We start from the raw sequence: 22,773 nt of genomic DNA, 5'->3' as shown, positions 1-22,773 counted from the left end.
CTATATGTCTGACTCTAAATGAATGAATGTTCTCTCTGGAAAATGCACATTTTAAATGTACCTTCTGTAATGATCTGCATCATGGGCCCCACAACTAGGTTTATACAAGATGCTTGCTTTTGATTGGGCCTTGGCATTGCTGAGAGAGCTAAAAAAAAAGTATGGGAGAAAACACGCAAAGAAGTGGAAAATGTAGGTTCGACCAAAATGCAACCCTCAAGGCTTCCTGCATCAGCTACTGGAGGGCACAGAACTGTGTTAACAAGCGTTTTCACAAATGGTGAAGAATACTACCTGAGGATGGCCTGAACCACCTCTGGATGGAGACACTACTCATTTTCAACAAGATGAAACTGACTAAGACTGTCTGCTATTGTGTTCATGGAGTTAGCCAAGATGTCTGGGGACTAACCAGGTACCAATGTTGGTGCACTCAAGCTCAGAACCTCAACAGCTCCTGACAGTTTAGGTGAGAACCAACTCTGCACCATTTGTTGATGTAACAAATATCATTCGTACTATTTGTCAAGATCTTGACAGAAAATGAGCAACTCACCCAGGAGTGAATAAATCTGTTACCAATGTAATCACTGCAGGAGGAGGGCAAAAGGACACGGCTTGTTACAGATGTGCCTCCACTGACCACTTTCTCAGTTCCATCGCAGTGTCTCAGGAGATAATGATGGTTTCTGAAAGACGTCCCTCATGCAGGAACCACTACCAATGAAGGCACTACTGGACAGCGCTCATGTGCCAGCATGTGTATACGAAGAGGTGTATATAGCAGGCCAGCATAACTAGTAGGCGAAGAACTGTTAAGATTGGAACTTGGGCTTGCCCTCAAAGCACCAGAATCATAGCCCGAAAGTCGTGGATCCTATAAGGAGGAGGAAAGGCTTTCATGGATGTGTCAAGTACTCCTCCTATTAACAAGAGGTGCTGAGAGGGCTCTAGAAGAAACATGGACATGGTAATGGAAAAGCTCAAGTCAAACAGCAGGGATGATGTTGACTGCAGGGGTGCGCAACGTTTACAACGCGCGCGTTACCACGACCTACTATTACCACGCGGTTGTAACAACGAAAGTTGTTACAACGCATTGCGCTGGGGGTCGCTCGAGGATAGTAAATCATTTAATTTACTATCCCAACACCTTCCCTACTATCCACGGGGACTGGTGTTGGAATAGTAAATTAAATGTTTTAAATTTGCGCCCCCCCAACGCAAGTCGTTGTAACGGCTTGCGTTGTTACAACCGCGTTGTAATGGTAGGTCGTTGTAACGCGCGCGTTGTAACGACATATATCCACTGCAGGTGATTAGATACGACCTGCTGTTAGCTGGTCTAATGCAGACTGCTGCCTGAGAACTCAGAAGTCCCCAACCATCTCAGATGTGTTGCTATCACCACCTTCTCCTTGTTGAAGTCTCGAGGTGCGATTAGAAGGACTTCAAGTTGGTAGTGAGCTGACCTTACCACAGAACGCAGGTAACTCCATTGAGACTGTAAGAGCAATATGTGAAATTGCACATCCTGCAAGTCTAGGGAAATCATCCCAAAATCTGCGTCTGAACAGCCTGAACAAGTTCTAAATCCTGAGGTCTTAAATCGGACTAAGGCTGCTGAATATCTTGGGAACCAGAAACTACAAGGAGTAACAGCACTGCCCAATTTCCTTATTTGAGCGCAACTCCACTGCTCTTTTCTTCACCAGGGCTGCCACCTTCTGTTGCAGCATCCGAAGATGACCAATTAACTAAAGGGGGTGAGGGGAGTAGGATAAATAGGGATCCATCTATTGGATGGGCAAGGCATATAACTTTTTACTATTTGTAGGAACCACAGGTGCAAATGTATGTCCTTCCAGCCCTGTAGAAAGGAAGAATCCGGTTCCCCAACCTGCCTCATGCTCCTTCAAGAGAACGCTAAAGTGGCTTTTCAGGTGGTGCAGGGGAGGAGGAGAATAAAGAGCCTCCTGGGCTTGTAGATTCCTTTTTAGTCGCTGCCTCATGATTGGTACAACAGCTGGTTGGGCTGCTTGACCAGTTGGAAGGGGTGACACTGTCGAAAGACAAAGTCTTCTGGAAAGCCCTGAAATATTCGGAATAATCTATAATCCCGGGCTGGGGGCTGGAGACTAAGGGCCTGATTTAGTTCTTGGCGGATGGGGTACTCGGTCAAAACAGTGATAGATGTCCCGTCCGCTGAAATATAAATCCCATTAGTTCCTATGGGATTTATATTTTGGCGGACGGGATGTCTGTTACTGTTGCGACGGAGTAACCCATCTGCCAAGATCTAAATAAGGCCCTAGGAGAGCAGGCAGTAGTCCTTCTCAACTCGAGTCTCTCAAGGACCAGGTTGGCCTTTTCCTCAAATAGGCGTGCTCTGTCGAAAGACACATCATGAGGCTCGCCTGTACATCACCAGAGAATACGGTGAATTGAAGCTAAGTGTGCTTCCTCAGAGCAACGTATGACCCCATAACTCTGGCTATGAAATCCACTGTGTCTAGGCCTGCCCTGGTGATTTGATCGGTGACGTCTGGGCGTCACTCACCACCTCGGCAAAGTGGTCCTTAAGGTGATCGTGGAAACTAGAAACCACCATGGTAGCCATCCCCCATACAGCATGTGTACATATGGTGAGCAAGAAAATTGCGTTCATCAACCTCAAAGCTAAGCTGGCAGCTACGAAGACTTTGTATTAAGAGACACCAGCTTCTGGGACACAATCAGGTTGGGTAGCCAGAAACTCATCTGGATTCCTTTTAGTGCTACATGATGCCGGCACCACCCCACTTTCTGGTACAGGGTGGGTGGAAAGGAAGGTAGGGTAGCCTGGAGCAGGTCCGAAACTTCCTGCAATAAGCAATTTAACAGCCGGATTGAAGTGGGCTTTTCTCATAACGCTTTAATAGACTTACACAGGGGGTCGCTTAAGGGAAAAAGAAGCTGTGATGCAGCCAAAGCAGGATGCAAGGCTTCAGCTAAAATGTTGGACCAGGTTTGGGCCGTGGGCAAGGGTAGTTCTAGGACCTCTGCTGCATTCCTTAAAACTATAGGAACAGAGGAACATGGATTGTAGGACATCCCATCTCAACTTCTGGAACTGTATAAAGGCCACTGGCATTTTCAAGAGCGAGGTAGTCTGCTGTGTCCGATTGCTGAGGCAGAAAACTTGCAGCCTGACTACTAACATCACTGTTATGCATAACTGGGTTCAGCACCTGAATAGGGTGAAAGTCTAATCCAAATATGCCCTTCATGATTTCAAATAGTGTGGGCTCAAGCTGTGGGAGTTCTCTGTGCATGGCCTACTCTGTCAATCTCAAGGCCCCCTTCTGTACCTTTGGACGATTGCCCCGGTACCTAGGTGTTTTGGGTTAGGAGCTGGCAATGAAAATGGCACTGCTGATGGTGTGTTGGAGCTAAGCTAGACATCAGTGATGGGGGCAAGGCAGGTATCTGCAAGTGTCACCGGTGAAGGACCTGGTGGTAGAATGAATCTGGCTGGAGGCATCCCCAGAGAGGGAACCCTGGGGTTGAATGCTGAGGTCAAACCTGCCAGTACCAACCCATACAGAGCCCCAAATGGATCTATGAGGCCCAAAGGAATGCCAGAGGGGACTGTAGCCTGCCTAAACCGCACCATAATGCACTCTGTAGAAATAAACCACTCATACTAGCACTGCAATCCAAAGCTGCTGGCATCACCCACTTAAGGGTGGGGTGGGGCAAGCCTGGCATAGGAACCATGCTGCGCGGCACCACAGGGACGGGCTCCTTGGCAGAGAGATGTCCATGAGCTCCGACTACAAAGAGGACTCCTGGGAGGGACAGGAGTGTGTCTCGTGTCTCACCTATCGACTTTGAGCACAGTGACGTGAGCTGTCATTGTCTTTCTTCTTGTGTTTCCTCTTCTCTCTCGGATTTTGATCAGAGAGAAATTAGACTTTGAGGGAAAACAAGACTCTGAGAGCCATCAGCATTGAGCACAAAAGTTGGTACCAGCATGTGCAATAAAAAGTTTGGCCTTGCAGTCATGGATGATTTTGGTGTCCATAAGGCCACATTTGTCGTACAATTCTGAGTCCTGCTGCAACTCCAGGCACTGAAGGTCTAAAATAGACAACTGTCTATTTAAGTGCAATAAGGTTTAAAGCCTGACTTCTTTGATGGTGACATCTGTATGCATTCCAATAAAGAATTTAGAAATTGTTTTTGTAAGATCATAAGAAAACATGACAAGTCACAGGGAGCACCCCCGGACCAGCACAGAAGAAAGGAAACTGATGCCAGTGGGCTGTGGTGGATACTATATGGCTCCATTGACCTCACTTTGGTATTACACAGAGATGGAGCCACAGCCCCTCGCCCTACCAGTGCAGGAGACCTATTAAAGAATATGGATCCAGACACCTAGGAATATTCAACAGGTAAAAAATCTGAAGTTAAAAGTATCAATGAAAATTTAAAGAAATACCTTGCACTTTCAAAAGGATATGCAAGTATTCATGGCACTTTATCAAATGAAACTATATTGAAAACAAAACTTTGTCAATTAATTGTCATTTCATTGTGTATTTGATATAGGACTCTATTGACCATGAATATACATTACATAAAAACTGAATTTGCTGTGATTATATTGAACAATATTAATACTCAAAGTGATCCTAAAAAACAAACCTATTCACTGACAAATAAAGACGGTCTCAATTAACCTGTAAACAATACTAAATGTCTTCATTAAATATGACAGCGCCATAATGCACAAAGTTAATTTCTCAAGTGCAGGGAATTACCTTTTCAGGTCATGTTTTACTTTTATATTTAATAACTCTTTAAGACAACCCAATTACAAGCTGGGTTCTGATGGAATTTCAGAGAAACATTAATGAAGGTACTATCAATGTGCTTTCTAAAAAGTGAAGATGGTCTGCATTTACACAGGCCAACTTACTAGATTGTTCTCTGTTTCAAAGTCCCGGTCAAGTAAGTAGGTGGACACATATGTTACAATCCTGTATTTTGAATCACCTGGAACCAGACTGGGATTGAAACAGAGTAAAATGGAGATAGAACATTGAGATGCAGTTAAAGGTGGTCATATAAGTAGTGTGCAAGTGTATTTCACAGCAAAGTATTACCGGAATTACAATAAAGGTTTCAATATTCTAATTTGACAGTGAGTGCAGCAGTTATGGTCAGCCCACCTACATAAAATGTATGCCCAATTTCTCTCATTGCAAAGGATGTGGTACTGCACTATTGATATGAACTGTTAATCCAGAACCTAAAGCATAAACAAAATCCAACATTTTGTAACACTGTACAGACACTAACAACAACGAAGGCACAATTTAGCAAAAGATCAAGAAATGCAGCAAAAAAGTGCCACAAATATTTGTACATTTCCTTCCACTTTTGAGCAATTTCATTGACAGAATGTATGTACACATCTTTCTTATTACATCATTGGTTGCTTTATCACTTAACATCTACATAAGCAGACTTCCATTATTGTTTTGTGTTTTAAACATTAATTTATCAAGTGAAGTAATGGCATGTAATTAAAATATAAACTTCTTAATGGCAGATGAAAATGTAATTCTCTTTGGTAGATTGGAACTGATCAGATTGAGGATTTAAAATCCTCTATATCCAAGAATATTTTTACAGAGTAATTTATAAATGTGAAATATTAAATTAACAAAATGGAAAACACTATGAAAAGATTCCTAGGAATGGTAGTGGTTTCATAAAAAAAATCACATCATCAGTGTTCATTGAAATATATCCTAATATAGCATACAAAAATCTGAAATTTTGTGTACATGAAAAATACACAGATATATGAACAGGACTCTGGCGTCATTTACATTTTTGTGAAAACATCTAATGATTTTTACATGACTAACATGATTTGTAGGAGCGAAATAGTATTATACACTAAATCAATAGCAAACTATCAGCTGATGTACCCACATAATCAAACTGTGATTTGAAAACATCAGGTTGTACGAAGATAAAAAGATGCACAAACAGGACTGTGTATCTATAATTATATATTTTACATGAGGCATAAAGTACCACAAATCTAAGTATGTTAGACTCAGGAGACAATTACTGAAGTTAAAAATGTCATTCCAACACAACTTCAAGACAAATGATATACAACTGAAAGTGTTAACCATCAGGCTGGTTGTTTACACCAGTGATCTTAGTAAAGGAAAGCAATACTGTCATGTTTTCTTATCAACATATTAAAATTATAAATCAAGAATACAAGTGAGATAAAACCAACATAATTTAGTTCCTATTTAAAGCAATGAAGCATAAGAAATTCCATCAGTATTAGGTTAAATGAAAATTAATATTACAACATTGTAACATGGAAATATATAACCAGCTCCTAACGAAAACCTTGTAGAATTGTTTTTTCTTCTCACTGCGCTTCATTTTCTTTATTCGCTATTAGACATGACTTGCCAAACTATTAGGTGACTTCTTTCAGCTTTGGCCCCTGAAGGTTCAAGATTTAGTGCTTCGCCAAATACTTCAGACTCCCCACTTTCATCACCTAAGAGGAAAAACACTCTAATTATTATATAGAGGTAACAGATTATCTAGCAGTTCAATAATAATAAGCCTCCTGCTTCACAAACATTAAAACACCACTATAAATAAGTTAAGGAAATACATTACAAAAATGTAACTAAGATTATTGTGTTTTACACAGTACATGCAATCTACGTTTGGTTAAGTAGTAAGAATGTTGTTTGCTTACATGAATTATTATGTAATAAGTGAAAAAAGTACAAATTTTCTTCCACAGGAGTAAATTAATTTCTAAATTGGGTTTACTTCTACCCACAAAAAATATATTGTTATTCATGATTGTAGCTTCTAGCTTTTAGGCATCGGCAAACTGGGAGCTGTCACTGGTGTTCTCTGCTGTCTTGTGATAAGAAAAGAAACTGCTTTTCCATGACATGGTGTAGCCACAAGAAATGTTTAATAATAGCCACTCTCAGGACCCTCAGAAGCATTTCAGTATATCATCTTTGCTCCTGTGCCATTACAGATAGAGACCAACCATAAAAACAGTGTAGCCCAAATTGATTGGACAGGGGAGGTTACCTTCCTTGGGTCGAGGGGTAACTGTACAGAGAGTGGATTCACCCCATATAGCTGTGGAGACATTTGGCCAAAACAAAATATCATTACAAGAAATTGAACTATGTATCTTGTCGTATGTAAAGAATAGAACTGCAGCAATTACTGTTACTGTCAATTAGTGATTACATAGCAAACAAATAAAGTTACTTATCTTCATTAGCCATTTTGCTGATAACTACATAATTTCTTCACTTCATAAATATACTACTAGGCTACAGAACCATATAGAATATTTGTCAACTCCATCTCCAGAAATGATGTCACTCAAGCACATTATGTGCCAACTAATGTGCTAACCCTAATACCTCATATTCATACAATTCTCATTCAAAGCATGTTAAGAGGATCTGAGAGGGTCACAAGCAACAAATACAACACATAACATGTTTGCATACTTTAGGAAGCATGCTCAGTATAACGTATCCACCTATGATGAGGCACTGTGCACTGAGTCCAGGCAACCCTTAGTGATAGTGTCTAGGTCCATGATAACCAAAGCACTCTAAAGGGAATCTGTGGAAAGCAGCTGAGGCTTATTCAGGAGGGTGTAAAGCAGGTATGTTTACCACATAGTCAATCAGCAAGCTTTCACAAGGAAAGAACCACATGTGTTTACAAAAAATACAGTAGTATTTATATTGACAACACTAATAACTAACTTGGTAAATCTCCTATCCGGAGATATCAAATACTTTAGAAACAGGTAACAGAGAAAAACTCATGGGCCCTTTGGGGGGCCAAACCGTATACTAAGAAAGTGGTATAAGAGGTAAGTACCAAAATAAGACTGTTATTCAAGGATGGAAAAGCCCAGGGGAAGCAAGGAACCACGGGTGCAGAGTGGGTACACCGAGTCAAACGTCTATAGGATAAGACAGGATAAGTCACAGTTGGTATTTTCTTGTTTCAGGATCCTTCCCAAAGGACCCCGAAGACACCAATTGGAACCAGGGATGTTGCAGACCTTGCCCCCCACCCCCATGGATACCCAGGGAACCAGATACCTACACAAGGGACCCTGGGTGCATAAGGGCGAAGTGGTGTAGTAACCGCCGTATGAACCAATGCAGGATCTAGTAAGTACGGCGGCTGCAGTGACTTGCCAGACCAGGACGGTGGAACCCAACTGCGGATTCTGGACGAGAACTACCTGAAAGCAGAGGCGACAGAGTCCGAACCACCCAGAGGTATCCAAGAGAAGCAGGAGCACAATACCATCCCTTATCGGATGTACTTGCTGAAGTACAACAGTCTTGAGGAAGCAGCTGTGGAGCCCAGGCAATGATGTTGGAGCACAGGAGTCGTCCACAAGCTGTCTCACGACGGATGAGGAATGCAGAAAGATGACCAACATGCTTGGAAGAGCCCCCACCCTACTTACATCTAAAGGAGAGGTGGTCACACCTCTCCTTTGCAGGAAATTTGCAGGAAATTCTTTGTTCAGCTTCCCCTGCCCGAGTTAAGCTAATCAGTAGGGCGGCAGAACACTGTCTAGGGTCGGCAGCCGAGCATGCTACACAAGTCGGTAAGGGGTAGTCCTCTAAAGATTCACCCAGTACATAGTATCATTCAACGAATACTGGTAGTTGAATGATTCCAACATGTTTGATATCAAACATGACCAGGTGTGGGGCAGCCATTATGTAGTTGGATATCACAACTTGCCAGTGTTCACTACATATTTTATAATGGCTGTCCTGCACTTACAAAGCACAGAGAATATAGTATTGAGTTTGTAGGGGTATCCCTGCTCGTGCAGGGGTACCCACACGCTTAGAACCATGCATCCTGCCCTTGGACAGAAGGGCCTACCTTAGGGGTGACTTATATGTTTAAAGTGCAGTAACCAGGAAATAAGGGAAACCTTATATCCAAAGTGAAAGGTGCAAGTACCATTTCACGTAGATTGCAATGGCAGCTCTGCAGACACAGTTTGCATGGGCTTCCATTTGTGGCATAATATATGCTGCAGCCCTGGGTACGTAAGTACTATATACAAGGGATTTACAATGGTACCCCAGTATGCCAATTGTGGGGTGTACAAAGTACTTACCATGGAATTTAGAGGAGAGAGCACTGTCACTGAGGTTCTGGTTAGAAGTGATCCCAGTGAACTACAGTTAAAACACACTAACACCAGGCACAAAGTGGGGGTATCTATGCCAGAAAGATTTGACTTTCCTACACTGGACCTTCAGCTTCCTTTGGTAGAAGTCAAGACAAACATCTTGGCAGAGGTCCTGCAGTCAGATGTCTTCTTCTCAGAACCCCTCCTACATTTCAACAAGGCCATGGCTGATGTCCTTCTGGGAACCTGGTCCAAGTCCAGCTCGGGGCTCTTGTGAATAGGTCAATCGCACGCCCGCCATCGCCTTGCACCTGGCGACCAAAATTCCTCACCAACCACCCTACCACTGAGAGCTTGGTGGCCCAAGCCTCTACTTCACTAGACGCGTTTCCTTCCACACCCCAAGATAGGGAATCGAAGAGGTTGGATAGTTGGGGCAAGAGAATGTTTTATTTTGGCAGCTCTGTATTGTGGTCAGTAAACACTGCATGTGTATTGGGCTGTTACTCCCACTCCTTGTGGTAAACCTTTGCGCAAGTGCTGCCTGGAGGAGGCCCGAACTGTTCTCTCCCAAGCAGTATCAGATGGGAGAGATGTGGGAAAGCCATGCAGACAGTGGAAGGGTGACACTGCCTTCCTACCACGTCTCCTGCACCCGCAGGTGGGTGCACAATGCCAAAGTTGCCTTTGACGTTTGGCAGTGGATCACTCAGCTTGTGCACTGATGAAAAACGCAGCTAGCTGTGAGAAGTAGTGTGAATTGCAGGGTAAATTGATTAATGACACTTCAAACGCAGTTTTGCGACTCAGGGTTCTTCTCGGGGCTTTATCTGTCAGAGGATCGCTTGAACGTCAATCACCCTAGGTCTCTCTTAGGGTGCTCTGCTCCCTTAATCCCCCAGATCCCCAAGGTCAGACCCTGATAGTCCTTTGCAAGATTCCTTGGTCCTGGCACAGAAGGACGTAGCCAGGGCACCTGGTCGTCTCAACGTCAGCGAGTAGGCAGGCGACTGACCCATCATGGGCATTAAAATACCTGGGGCACCTGGTCACATGCTACATATCTGTGGCGCTCCACAGCTCCCCACCAATACCATTTTGGGCGCCATCTTCTGTGGCCTGGGCTGGGAAGGCTTCCTGACTACACATTGGTGCTGGTTTCGACACTGGCACCAATTTGTTTTCATATCCGCTTTGGGAAAGGGCTGACTGCATTATCCCTGCCCTCCTGTGCTCATCTGCAACCCAGGGATCAGTCCTGCTCCCTCAAGGATCAGCATCCAACTATGACCTCAGATCAGATGTGCTGACCCACTGAATTTAATAACACTACTAATTCTGATGCATCTTTGACTGGGATCCTGCTAACCAGGTTCTCAGCGCCTCTGTTCTTTCCTAAAACTGTACCATTGTTTCTACAATTGGCACACCTCCGGCTCACATACAAGTCCCTTGTAAAAGGTACCAGTGGTACCAAGTGCCTTGTGACTAGACAGTGTCTCTAAGGGCTGCAGCATGTATTGTGCCACCCTAAGAGACCCCTCATGAAACACAAGCATACTGCCACTGCAGCCTGGTGTTTTGGTGCAGATAAAGGTGAAGCATCGACCTACCATACATCCCTGTGTGCCAGGCCTACCAGTAATGCAAGAGGCATTGTTAAGTCACCCCTAGAGCAGGCCGTCCTGCCCTAAGGCAGGGTGCACTATAATTCATTTGAGGTCATAACTGCATGAGCAGATATGCCCCTATAGTGTTTAAGTCCATCCATGGACATTATAAGAGCACAGTGAAGCCATACTGAGTACATGGGCTGAGAGCTTGTCACTATGAGTTCCAAAGCTCCATGATGGCTTAACCAAATTCCAAGATGTTGGATACTAAACATCTCAGATTAATGAGCCCACACTGATGTCAGTATTGGATTTATTAATAAATGCCCGCAGAGGGCACCTCAGAGGTGCCCCCTTGGAAACCTACCAGCCGACTGGTGTGTGTTTGACTGGTCTGTACCAGCATGAAACCTCTAGACCTGCTTCTGACTCCCTGAGGTGGGAGCGTTTTACTCTTGTGGGTCAGTAAAAAAGCCTGCTCTGGGTGGAGGTGCTTCATATCTACCTTGAAGCAGGAACGGCACTGAAGAGCGGTGAACCTCAAAGGCTTCCCTTCCTTTGTCATGCTGACCAGGTCTCTCCAGCTAGTGAAGATTCCCGTACCCCCCTGAACAAGCCCCACTTTTGGTGGCAAGGGGGGTAGGAAAATTAGTAAGCAGTAGAAGTGCATACCCTCTCAGCCAAGGCCATCCCTAAGGTGTCCTGAGGTGAAGTGACTCCATATTGTTTTAGAGGATTCTAGCCAATAACGTTAGGGGTATGACATCTCCACCCCCCCCCCCCCCAGGCGGGAAAGGTCAGACAAAGTGTGTAAGCACCCTAAACACAAGTATCCCATTGGCTACTGCCTTCTAATCCCTGTAACACCCCTAAATTGAGTATTTATGGACATCCCTAAACCTTAATCTCAGATTTCCGACATCCTACCAAGAAGAGGACAAAGAAGAGCCGAGCCCTGAACGACAAGAAGTTCTTGCCAGTTTGTCTGCAAACTTGTCATTTTGTAAGCTTCCACGACTCGTCCCTCATACCCACGACCTCCAAAAGCCTGGGAGAACTGCCTGTCTTACATATAGACTCCTGATCTCCTGTGGAATGAATTAATGACTAACTTATAAAGCTGGAACAAAAGCCAAAAGGTATCAAGGCCCTGAAGCGTTTACACTGCAAGGAGGGCAGAAGCATCAACCCTCTACAAAGTGCCAGGTCTTCAAAGACTTACGAAAAGGAAAGTGTGCCTCAAGACAAGAGATGGATATGGGGACAGTATTCCAGAGCCCATCACAGCAAAGGCTCTTCCGCCCCATCTTGCCCGCCAAAACCTATGAATAACCAGTCTATTTTTATCAGCAGAGCACAGCTGTCTAGTTGGGACATAACGTTGGAAGAGCTGTTTAATTCCCTCCGGACCAGAGTTGTGAAGCCTGTTATGAACAATGCGTAGAGCTTGAAACAAGATTTGTTTCTCAGCTGGGAGCCAATGCAATTTCCAATAGAGTGAAATTTAGGAAAATCCAAAACAATTCCCGCTGCAGCATTCTGGATAAGTTGCTACCTATTAATGGGTGCCTTATTGATGTAGAGTGCATTACAGTAATCCATACAGTACAAAATCAAAGTCACAGCTGCTTGTTTACGCGCGGAGAGAGAGAGAGAGAGAGACGCACAAGTTACTACTTGTGTAACAATAAATCTGTAAGAGACATTAGTTAGTGATAGATTCCTTACCTTAGAATATCCCCAGGCGTCAGACTGGATCCGGAAATGTTTGCGTAGCAGTACCATTGCGCGTCGGTAGGCGTCGTCTGCGGCACCGCGTCCGTCGTCGGCGTCGTGGGCGCCGTGATGACGTCAGAGTACTTAGACGCCGCCTCCGCGTGCTGACGTCAGTTCTTAGACACAGCTTTTCCGCGCCAGAAACGCAGAGCTATGCCAAAAACCAACACTGGTGCCTTGAAACTAGGGCCCTGAAAGGGGATGACATTAACCCTAGATATCGGTTCGCAGAACGGGGAGGATGGGTGGGTCGGTAAGGAATCTATCACTAACTAATGTCTCTTACAGATATATCGTTACACAATTAGTAACTTGTGCATCTGAAAGAGACAAGTTAGTGATAGATTCCTTACCTTAGAATAGATACCCCAGCAATACCAACTCCGGTGGTGGGTCTGCGAACCAATAATCACACCAGAAAGTCCTGGAGGACGGAACGCCCAAAGAAGCCATCCCTCCGGACTTGGCTGTCCAGGCAATAATGTCTTGCAAACGTGTGCAGCGAGGCCCACGTAGCTGCCTGGCAAATGTCCTGCAAGGGCACACCTCGGCCCAAAGCAGTAGTAGTAGCCGTGGCTCGAGTGGAATGAGCCCTCAGCCCAACAGTGGGTTCCTTCTTAGCCAATGAGTAGCAAGCCTGGATACACAATATGATCCACAGCGAGATGGTCCGCTTGTGTACCGCCTTTCCCTTCTTAGCGCCCACGTAACCAACAAAGAGTTGGTCATCCACCCAGAACTGGCGTGTGCGATCCAGATAGTAAGAGAGCGCACGTTTTGGGTCCAGACGGTGGAGCCTCTCTTCCTCTCTTGAGGGATGCGGAGGCGGAAAGAAGGTGGGCAAGGTGATGGATTGCCCGATGTGGAAGGCTGTGACTACCTTGGGCAGGAAAGAGGGCCTTGTCCACAACACAACCTTGTCCGGATGGACCGAAAGGAAAGGAGGTTTACAGGATAGAGCCTGGAGCTCACTCAATCTCCTGGCAGAGGTGATGGCTACCAGGAAGGCAGTCTTCAATGTAAGAAGGCGGAGAGGACAGTTATGAAGTGGCTCGAAGGGATCACACATCAGAAAAGTAAGAACCAAGTTCAAGTCCCACTGAGGCATTACAAAGGGAACAGGAGGGAACGTATGTGTGATGCCTTTCAAGAATCGATTAACAATAGGGGACTTGAACAAAGAAGGTTGATCAGACAGCCTCAAAAAGGCTGAAAGAGCAGAAAGGTAGCCCTTGATAGTGCCCAGAGCAGAGCCCTGCTGGGCAAGAGAAAGAAGGAAGAGAAGAACCTCAGAAAGAGGGGCAGAGAGAGGATCCACAGCCTTTGCTGTGTACCATGCCACAAATCTGTTCCACCTGCAGGCGTATACCGACTTTGTGGAGGGACGCCTGGCTGACAGAATTATGTTACAGACTTCAGGAGGCAAGTCAAATTGCCTCAACTGTCGCCGCTCAATCTCCAAGCATGGAGGTGGAGACTGAACAGGTTCGGGTGGAGGACAGTCCCCTGCTGCTGCGACAGAAGGTCCTCCTGAAGAGGCAGACAAACCGGGGGATCGACTGACATACTGAGTAGCTCGAGATACCAGTACCTTCGTGCCCAGTCCGGAGCCACAAGGAGGACTTGTGCCCAGTCGCGCTTGATCTTCTTCAGCACTCTGGGCAGAAGTGGTATAGGCGGAAAGGCGTACAACAGACCCCAACTTCACTCGCGACGAAAAGCGTCTCCGAGCGAGTGTCGCCTTCGAAATTCCAACGCGCAGAACTGATGACATTGCGCGTTCTCTTCGGTGGCGAATAGATCTAACCAAGGCTCTCCCCACTGCTGAAAGAGGCCTTGCGCCACGTTCGAGTTCAGACGCCATTCGTGATCCATCATGCACCGGAGGCTGAGTTCGTCCGCCCTGGCGTTCAGGGAACCGGCCAGGTGTTGAACCACCAGGCTCACACCATGATGTTCCAGCCACTGCCAAAGGCGCAGAGCCTCCTGGCATAGGGTCCACGACCCCACCCCGCCCTGTTTGTTGCAGTACCACATGGCGGTGGTGTTGTCCGTAAACACCTGCACTACACTCCCCCGGACAGAGGGGAGGAATGCCTTCAGTGCAAGACAAATCGCCCGCAGCTCCAAAAGGTTGATATGGAGCCGGGACTCAGCCGGAGACCAGAGGCCTCTGATCTCCGCCTCTCCCATGTGGCCTCCCCAGCCCTGGAGGGACGGGTCCGTCACAACTACGCGCTCCGGTTGGGGAAGGGAGAGGGATCTGCCGCTGACCCAATCGCGGTCCGTGAGCCACCACTGCAGCTGTCTCGCAGTGTCCTCCGAGATCAGGACATGGTCGGACAGGTTGCCCTAATGCTGGGCCCACTGAAACTTCAGGTCCCACTGCAGAGCTCGCATCCGCCAACGGGCGTGATGCACCAGAAGGATGCAGGTAGCCATCCGCCCCAGAAGCCGCAGCGTCAACCTGACCGAAACTCGGGATAAAGGCTGAAAGATTGGAATCAGAGCCTGTATATCCCGAACCCGATGTTTGGGTGGGTAAACCCGAAACTGTCCCGAGTCGAGAACCGCTCCGATGAAAAGGAGCTTCTGAGAGGGGCACAGGTGTGACTTCGGCACATTGATGGAGAACCCCAGCTGGTGCAAGAGGTCTGCCGTTGTCTGGAGGTGGCTGACGACTGTCTGGGGCGAGCCGGCCTTCAACAACCAGTCGTCGAGGTAGGGGAAGACTGAAACCTCTAACCTGCGCAGATGAGCTGCGACCACCGCCATCACCTTGGTGAACACCCGTGGGGCGCTGGTAAGGCTGAAGGGGAGCACGGTAAACTGAAAGTGCTTGTGTCCTACCATGAACCGCAGGTAGCGTCGGTGGGCCGGCAGCACGGGGATGTGTAAATAAGCGTCCTGCAAGTCCAACGCTACCATCCAGTCTCCTGGGTTCAGGGCAGCTAAGACCTGAGCCAGAGTCAGCATTTTGAACTTCTCCTTCCAGAGGAACCCGTTGATGTTCCGTAGATCCAAGATAGGACGTAGGCCCCCTTTACCCTTCTTGGGTACCAGAAAGTAGTGGGAGTAGCAACCACATCCTACGTCTGGCCCAGGAATGCGCTCGAAGGCCCCCCTTGGCCAATAGGGCTGAAACTTCCTCCTGCAGAAGCCACAAATGATCCCCTGATACGCGGTGGTGTTGCGGTGGCATGGCTTGAGGGGTCGCTCGAAGGGGAGGGAGTAGCTCCTTCGGACGATCTGCAGCACCCACCTGTCCGAAGTGACAGTGCGCCAGTGAGAGTGGTGATGGCGAACCCTGCCCCCCACTGGCGTCACATGGGCCGAAAAGCACGGACTACGAGGGTTTTGAGGCGGATGCTGCGGGGAGGGTGTGGACTGGCCTCGCCGTTGTCCCCGACCGCCTCTATGGCGATTTCCACGGCCGCCACCGCTCTGGATGTTAGTCTGCGGTGCGTGGCTGGCGGCATGTGTGGGGGCGCCCCTTCCTTGGCCACGAAAGGAGCAAAAGGCACCCGTTTGCTGGCGCGGGGCCGAGAGGCCCAAGGACTTGGCCGTAGCCTTGGAGTCCTTAAAGCGCTCGAGCGCATGGTCTGCCTTGTTGCCAAAAAGGCGACGGCCATCAAACGGCATGTCTATCAGTATGTTTTGGACATCAGCCGAAAAGTTGGCGGACCTCAACCAGGCGTGGCGTCTAATCGCCACCGTTGTAGCCATTGCTCTACCTAGTGAGTCGGTGGTAGCCAGCCCATACCGTATTGAATATTTGGCTGCATCCCGGCCCTCCATAAGGGCTTGGCCGAGTTTGGCCCGTACCTCCAACGGACACTCTGGCAGCACTTCCGCAACCGTATCCCACTGAGAGTGGGTGTAGCGGCCCAAAAGGCATGCGGTGTTGGAAGACCGCAGTCCCAAGCTAAGGGATGAGAAGATCTTTTTCCCGTACTGCTCATACCTCTTGGATTCCCTGTCCGGCGGAGCCGACGGGAATGAGGTCTGGGAATTGGATGCCTGGATGACCAGGCTCTCGGGGGTGGGGTGGGTGGACAGGAAACATGGGTCGCCCGGGGCCGGGCGGTGGCGTCTGGCCGCGTTCCTATCTACGGGCGAACCCGTAGCGGGCCTGGACCAAGTGCCCAAAAGAACGTCTGACAAAGCCTCATTAAATGGCAGCAGAGGCTCGGCCGAGCATGACTGCGGTTTAAGGACTTCAGTGAGGAGGTTAGTCCTCACGGCCAAGACGGGGAGCTCAAGGCCCAAGGCTTCGGCTGCCCTCATCAACACCACACTGTTGGTTGCCCCCTCCTTCGAAGCCACGCTAGGAGGTGAGACAAAACCAGTGTCTGGAGATGTGTCCAGACCACTGGCATCCCCAAGTCCACCTGTCCAGTCCTCTTGAGACTGACACTCTCGGGTCAGAGGGTCCTCAGAACCCTCCCAATACTCCTCTTCACCCATCCCCTGATAGTCAGGGTCGTCAAACGATGAGGCCGGTTCATAGAAGTGAAACTCCCCAAGCGGCGTCGAAAGCGGTGCCGTTCCGACGCCGGAACCGGAGCGATGGAGGAATCGGGGACGACGCAGCCCGAAGACGGCGCCGGAGTAATTAAGACCCTACAGGACTCACCAATCGGGTGAATTTAGCGCCGCCTCACTCCTGACCGCCATTTTGGGTGTTCTGCCCTCTGGGCCACTCATTTTTCCCTCGTTTTGTGTGCCTTTCTGCTCTCAGTTCCACTCGTTTTTTTGTGCCTTTCTGTCCTCTGTTCCACTCGTTTTTTGTGCCTTTCCGCCTTCTGTTCCACTCGTTTTTCCCTCGTTTTTTTGTGCCCTTCTGCCCTCTGTTCCACTCGTTTTTTGTGCCCTTCTTCCCTCTGTATTTTCAAAAGACAAGGGAAACCCAAAAGGAATGCCACTCGGGTCCTTGGGCAGTAGTATATTTTACGGAACAGAGGACCCTAGTATTCAAAGATCAACCGAATGATAGACATATACTAAATAGTATATATGGCTTCTGTCCAGCCGGACAGAGTTTTTTATTTTCAGATATAAGGTTAAATGTGTCAGTATAACATTAATACAAAAGTGGGCACAACCTGTGACCCACAAAGGACAAGACAAGACATATGACAAACCAATTACGTAAAAGCGCACAAAGGCGGTCTGTACTAATAATCCATTTTACAGACTGGAATTAAACCATAGCAACCCATTGTTTAACGCAATATATGAATTGAAATAAAACATATGGTGCAATAAGGTCGACGACGTTTCGATGCAATTACCAAATACATGCATCATCATCAGGACAAAGGCTTGTGTGTCAAGTTTGTCTTGAGAGGTTTTACAAGCTCAATACCCCTTAACTATGCATAATAGCATTCTTAGGGGTGATCGGCCTTTAATACGTGGAAACAGCTGTTAGAGCTTATGTTATTTAACAGAATGTCCAAGCGTGTGAGGGAGTAATCACAACGCCTTAGCCAGTGGGAGTTAAGGTAATGCAGCCATGCTCGCGTTCTCAGCGGTTCAGAAAGCCATAATTAGTTTCTCAGGGGGAGCAGAGGTATTACAATGCCCTTGCGTTTGAGGGAATAATCACAACGAATCGCCGTTTGTAATTTAAATAATGAAGTCGTGCTCGCGTTCTTGGCGGTTCAAAAGTCCATAATAGGGTTATAGTTCAGACAATGCCTGATAGCCGGACAGCTGGGTTCTGGCGGCGACAAACCATATACTCAAAACAATGGAATGCGAGGAAAGAAAGTACTGCAAGGAGATCCAGAGGCTGGAGGACCGCTGGGACTACGCTACAAACTAGGTAAGTAAGGAGCAGGAGGCCCACGGGGCTCACGTGCAGAGTGGGAACTCTCACGCGGGATGTGTACCAACGTCTATGGATCTTACAGTTTAGAAAGTTACGGATTCCGGACGAACCCGGCTGGATAGAGGGAAAACAACAGTGGACATGGACACTAGGATAGTGTACACAGACTTCAGCACCTAGAAGCTTTAGTTACCTAACCCACAGGCTGCGGGTGCATAGGGCTGAAGTTGTGTCGGGTTTGCTGCGTTGATCCCGGTGATGCCTGAAACAAGGAGTTGCTGGCAGGCAGCCAGATGGAGGAGTCCGGTGGTTCCAAGGATAGAACTTAGAAGAAGGAGTCCTGAAAGGGAAGGGGACAGAGTCTCGGTCACTAGCCAGTGACGGTGCTGGAACCAGGAGGGAACCAGATGCTGTCGCCTCAGTCAGGTGAAGGAAGGGTCGCTTCTCTCTGTAGCTGCGCGGACCAGGAGCTGCTCTTCACGACCAGGCTGGAGGCACGAGCTGTCCCACGTAGTCTGCTGCTGTTGGCGGTGTTGGATCATCGATCTGGACAACAGGCCTTGGCTAATGCAAGCCACGCGGTGGAACAAAGATGGTGTCTGGTGCGGACCAGGAGGGTCCGAGGTGCTCCTCCTTTACAAGGAAGCAAGGGCCAGTCTGGGGGACCAGACCAGCAGTGTTGGATTCTTCGGGTCGTCGTCTCAGAGGTCACGTGCAAGCCGGCAAGTGACCAGACAACAGGACAAGCAGCAACCAGGCAAAAGGGCCCCACGCAGATCTCGTGGATGCTGGGGGGCTGGTCTTTGGTGCAGGAGCTGCGTCGGTGTGGGGCTTCTCAGACCCCAATGCACTCACTCGAGGATCCCTCGGCGGTCGTGCTGGAAGCGCTGTGCAGGTTTCTCAAGATGGCCGTCTCCACGTTGCTCGTCGCACCCACGGGTCCCAGCTGTGCTGTGGATGTGGGTAGAGGTCAGAGAGGTCTGGAGGTCCGGGTCTTGTCGAGCTGGATCGTCGGATTCCGGGATGGAAGGACTTTGCAGCAAACCGCACAGGAGCTTGATGGTGCCTGCTAAGCAGGATGGTCACTCCCTGACCATAGGGGAGATTCTTCAGTCTTCTGGTAATCAGGAGGTCGAAGGTCAAGAAATTGTTCGTAGAAGTTGTCAAGAGTAATCTAATCTGGAATGGGACCAGCTCCTACGTTTATTCTCCTAAAGGGGGCTGCACTACGACTAGGTCCCTCCCCTGGGTGGGACCAGGAAGGGGGGTGGTTACACCCCCTATCCTTTGTCCGGTCTTGCGCCAGCTCTGGGGCTGGAGTGCCCAAGGAACTGGTTCTGACCGGTGTATGCACAGGGACACCTTGTGTGCCCCAGGCATGTCTCATTCCTTTCAGCCCTGTCCTACCTAATACACAAAATCCTGTCTGGGGTGGTGCTAGCACCTCCCAAGGCAGGAAACCCTTTGTCCAAGCCTCCCTCGCTGGAAGGACTCCCAGCAGCAGGAGGTCAGACTTGTGTCTGTGGTGGCAGCATCCATTTTGTGATGCTGAGGCTCGAGTTAACTTTAACCGGGGTTGGAATGGAATGGAATGGAATGAAAATTTGTAAAGCGCGATGGCTACCCAAAGGCGTCCCAGCGCTGTAGACAGACTGGAGGGTTGAACTGTAGGGCGGGGGTGGGGGGAGCAGAGGGTGGGTTAAGTGTGAGATTTATTAAAAAGCCAAGTTTTTAGGAGTTTTCGAAATGTGAGCAGGTTGGATTCTGACCTGATTGTGAGTGGTAGAGTGTTCCAGATCCTGGCCAAGTTGTAGGAAAGCGAGCGGCCTCCGCATCTGGCTCTTTTTATACGTGGTACGGAGGTTAGGTAGGAGGTCGCGGATCTGAGGGCTCGAGGAGGATGGTATGCTTCAACCAAATGTTGATTTATGGCGGGGCCTGTTTCCCAGTAGGAGCGGTGCGCGACGCACATGCTCTTGAATTCTATTCTAGCTTTCATGGGTAGCCAGTGAAGGTCCTTCAATCTGGCTTTTACTGAGGATCGGCGAGGGAGGTTCAAGAGGATTCTTGCTGCGCAGTTTTGGACAACTTGCAGTTTGGACAGTGTGGACTGTGGGGCGCCTAGGTATAGGGCGTTACCGCAGTCGAGGCGTGACAGGATTAGCCCTTGGACCATGATTCGTCTGGAGTGAAACGGGAGAAGGGGGAGAATCTTGCGGAGCAATCTCATCAGCCCAAAGCAGATGGCGGCTAGTTTGGTGGCTTGGTAGTTGAAGGTGAGATTGCGGTCGAGCCAGATCCCAAGGCTCTTAATTTGATCCTTAGGTTGGGGGGGGGCTACCTAAACAGAGGGGCCAGATGGTATCGATGGATTCGGAGATGTTGTTTCCAAGGAGCATTACCTCCGTCTTGTCCCCGTTAAGTTTTAGATGTGAGACCGACATCCAGGACGCAACAGCTTCCAGGCAGTTGTGTAGGCTGTGGTTGGAGTTGAGAGGGGGGTCCAGTGCTACCACCAGCTGAGTGTCCGCGTAGGTGACAATTTTCACCCCAAAAGGGCGGACGACATCAGCTAGGGGACAGAGGTAAACATTAAAAAGGGTGGGACTCAGGGAGGAGCCCTGAGGCACTCCACAGTTAAGAGGTTTACTAGAGGAGGTAAACTCCTTTTCGAATACCTGGAAGGATCTGTCTGTGAGGAATGATTCCAGCCAAGTGAGCGCCATTCCTGACACTCCAATCCTACTGAGGCGATGGATTAGGATGCTGTGATTTACAGTGTCGAAGGCGGCACTCAGGTCAAGTAGGACGATGGCCGTGGAGCCGCCACCGTCCAGGATCCTTCTTGCCTCCTCCGTCACTGCAATCAGGGCAGTCTCAGTTCCGTGGCGGGGCCTGAAACCTGTCTGGGTGGGGTCCAGTATGTTGTTGGATTCTAGAAAGTCTGTCAGAATAGAATTGACATGTTTTTCCAGAATTTTGCTGAGCCAGGGTAGAAGGGAGATGGGTCGGTAGTTTGAAGGGTTTGATTGGTCAAGAGTAGGTTTCTTTAATAGTGCTTTGAGCATGGCTCTCTTCCATAGGGGGGGGAACGATGCCAGCATTGAGGGAGGAATTGAGCAGAGCTTGGATGGTGGGTGAAATCTGGCTGGTTATTTGGGTGAGAACCCTGGGAGGGGCTGGGTCAGTTGGGGATCCAGATTTTACCATTCTCATATACTTTTCCAGATTGATTTTGTCAAGAGCTGGGAAGTTGTTGAGAACACTGGGTGGGGCTACCATAGGGTCAATGTTGGTAGGGTCTCTGGGCGGGGAGGTGGGATGGGGGAAGGAGGAATTGATCAATTCTATTTTTTGATGGAAGAATTCCGCTATTTCCTCGCAATGGTTCTGGGTGTTGTTGTGGACTTTAGGAGTCTCAGGAAGTCGCAGGAGGGTTTTGGCAATACGGTAAATCTCCTTGGGTTTATTCGCCGCATTGTCTATTTTTTGTTCGTAGAATGAGGCCTGAGCTTGTTGGATGTCTGCTTTATAATTTTTAATAGCTGCTCTGTGACTGATTTTATCTGCAGGGCAGTAGTGAAGGCGCCATTTTCTTTCCATCTGCTTACAGGCGCGTTTGGCCTTCCGTAGATCGTCTGTGTACCATGGGGCAGTTGGATTGCCCCGCTTGGGACGAAGACTTTTCATGGGGAGTACCAGATTTAAAGAGTTGGTGATCCACCTGTTATAATTATCGTTCCCCTGAATAGGGTGCGATGAGTTAGGGGGTTTCGTACATTGTAGGGAGGTTTGCCATTCGGGTAGGGGGATTTTTTGCCAGTTCCTTGATAGCAGAGTCGTCGGGGGTTTTGAAGGAGGGAGGTAGGGGGGGTCCACAGTTACATACATGTCGTGTCCCTCTAGAAGGGTGGAATGCTACCCCCGAAGCCAGAATTGGCGAGGGGGTAGTATTCCAATTCGTATGACACCTTACTCGACAAGTTTTGATAATGCGATACCAAAGTTAGCAAATAACCGCGAGGTTTATAATGCACTTAAGAGTATATGGTACGCGTTATCATGGAACAGCAATTAGGACTTGGTTCCGCAAGCTGCAAACGGGCTCAGCTCATGCCAGAGCACCATCTCACATAATTCCAAGCACTCTGCCTTCAGGATTGATAAGGCCTGCCATAGGAGTGACTGATAGGAATATATGTGTCCATTTTAGGGTTAGATATAGAGATACTATATCTAAAGCAAAGGGTGATTACACCACCTTGCCCCAGCTGTCGTGCAGCCAGTTGTCTGTT

General features: G+C 48.1%; 1 protein-coding gene and 1 pseudogene across 4 annotated transcripts in view; one reads left to right on the top strand and one right to left on the bottom strand.

Moving 5' to 3' along the window:
- Positions 1 to 5,466: 5,466 nt before the first annotated feature.
- The window catches only part of SPAG9 (sperm associated antigen 9), a 1,654,314-nt gene continuing 1,637,007 nt past the window's right edge, over positions 5,467 to 22,773 (bottom strand). For all 4 annotated transcript variants that reach the window (XM_086930851.1, XM_086930853.1, XM_086930852.1 and 1 more), the window contains one exon: positions 5,467 to 6,586. In XM_086930851.1, the coding sequence (XP_086786977.1) occupies positions 6,471 to 6,586 (116 nt within the window). In that variant the 3' untranslated portion in view covers positions 5,467 to 6,470. The remainder of the gene's footprint in view (positions 6,587 to 22,773) is intronic.
- On the top strand, positions 9,943 to 10,097 carry LOC147702197 (5.8S ribosomal RNA; annotated as a pseudogene).

The sequence above is a fragment of the Lissotriton vulgaris genome, chromosome 7, assembly GCF_964263255.1.
Source record: "Lissotriton vulgaris chromosome 7, aLisVul1.2, whole genome shotgun sequence".
Classification (NCBI taxonomy): domain Eukaryota; kingdom Metazoa; phylum Chordata; class Amphibia; order Caudata; family Salamandridae; genus Lissotriton; species Lissotriton vulgaris.
This window is presented reverse-complemented; position numbering and strand designations above follow the sequence as displayed.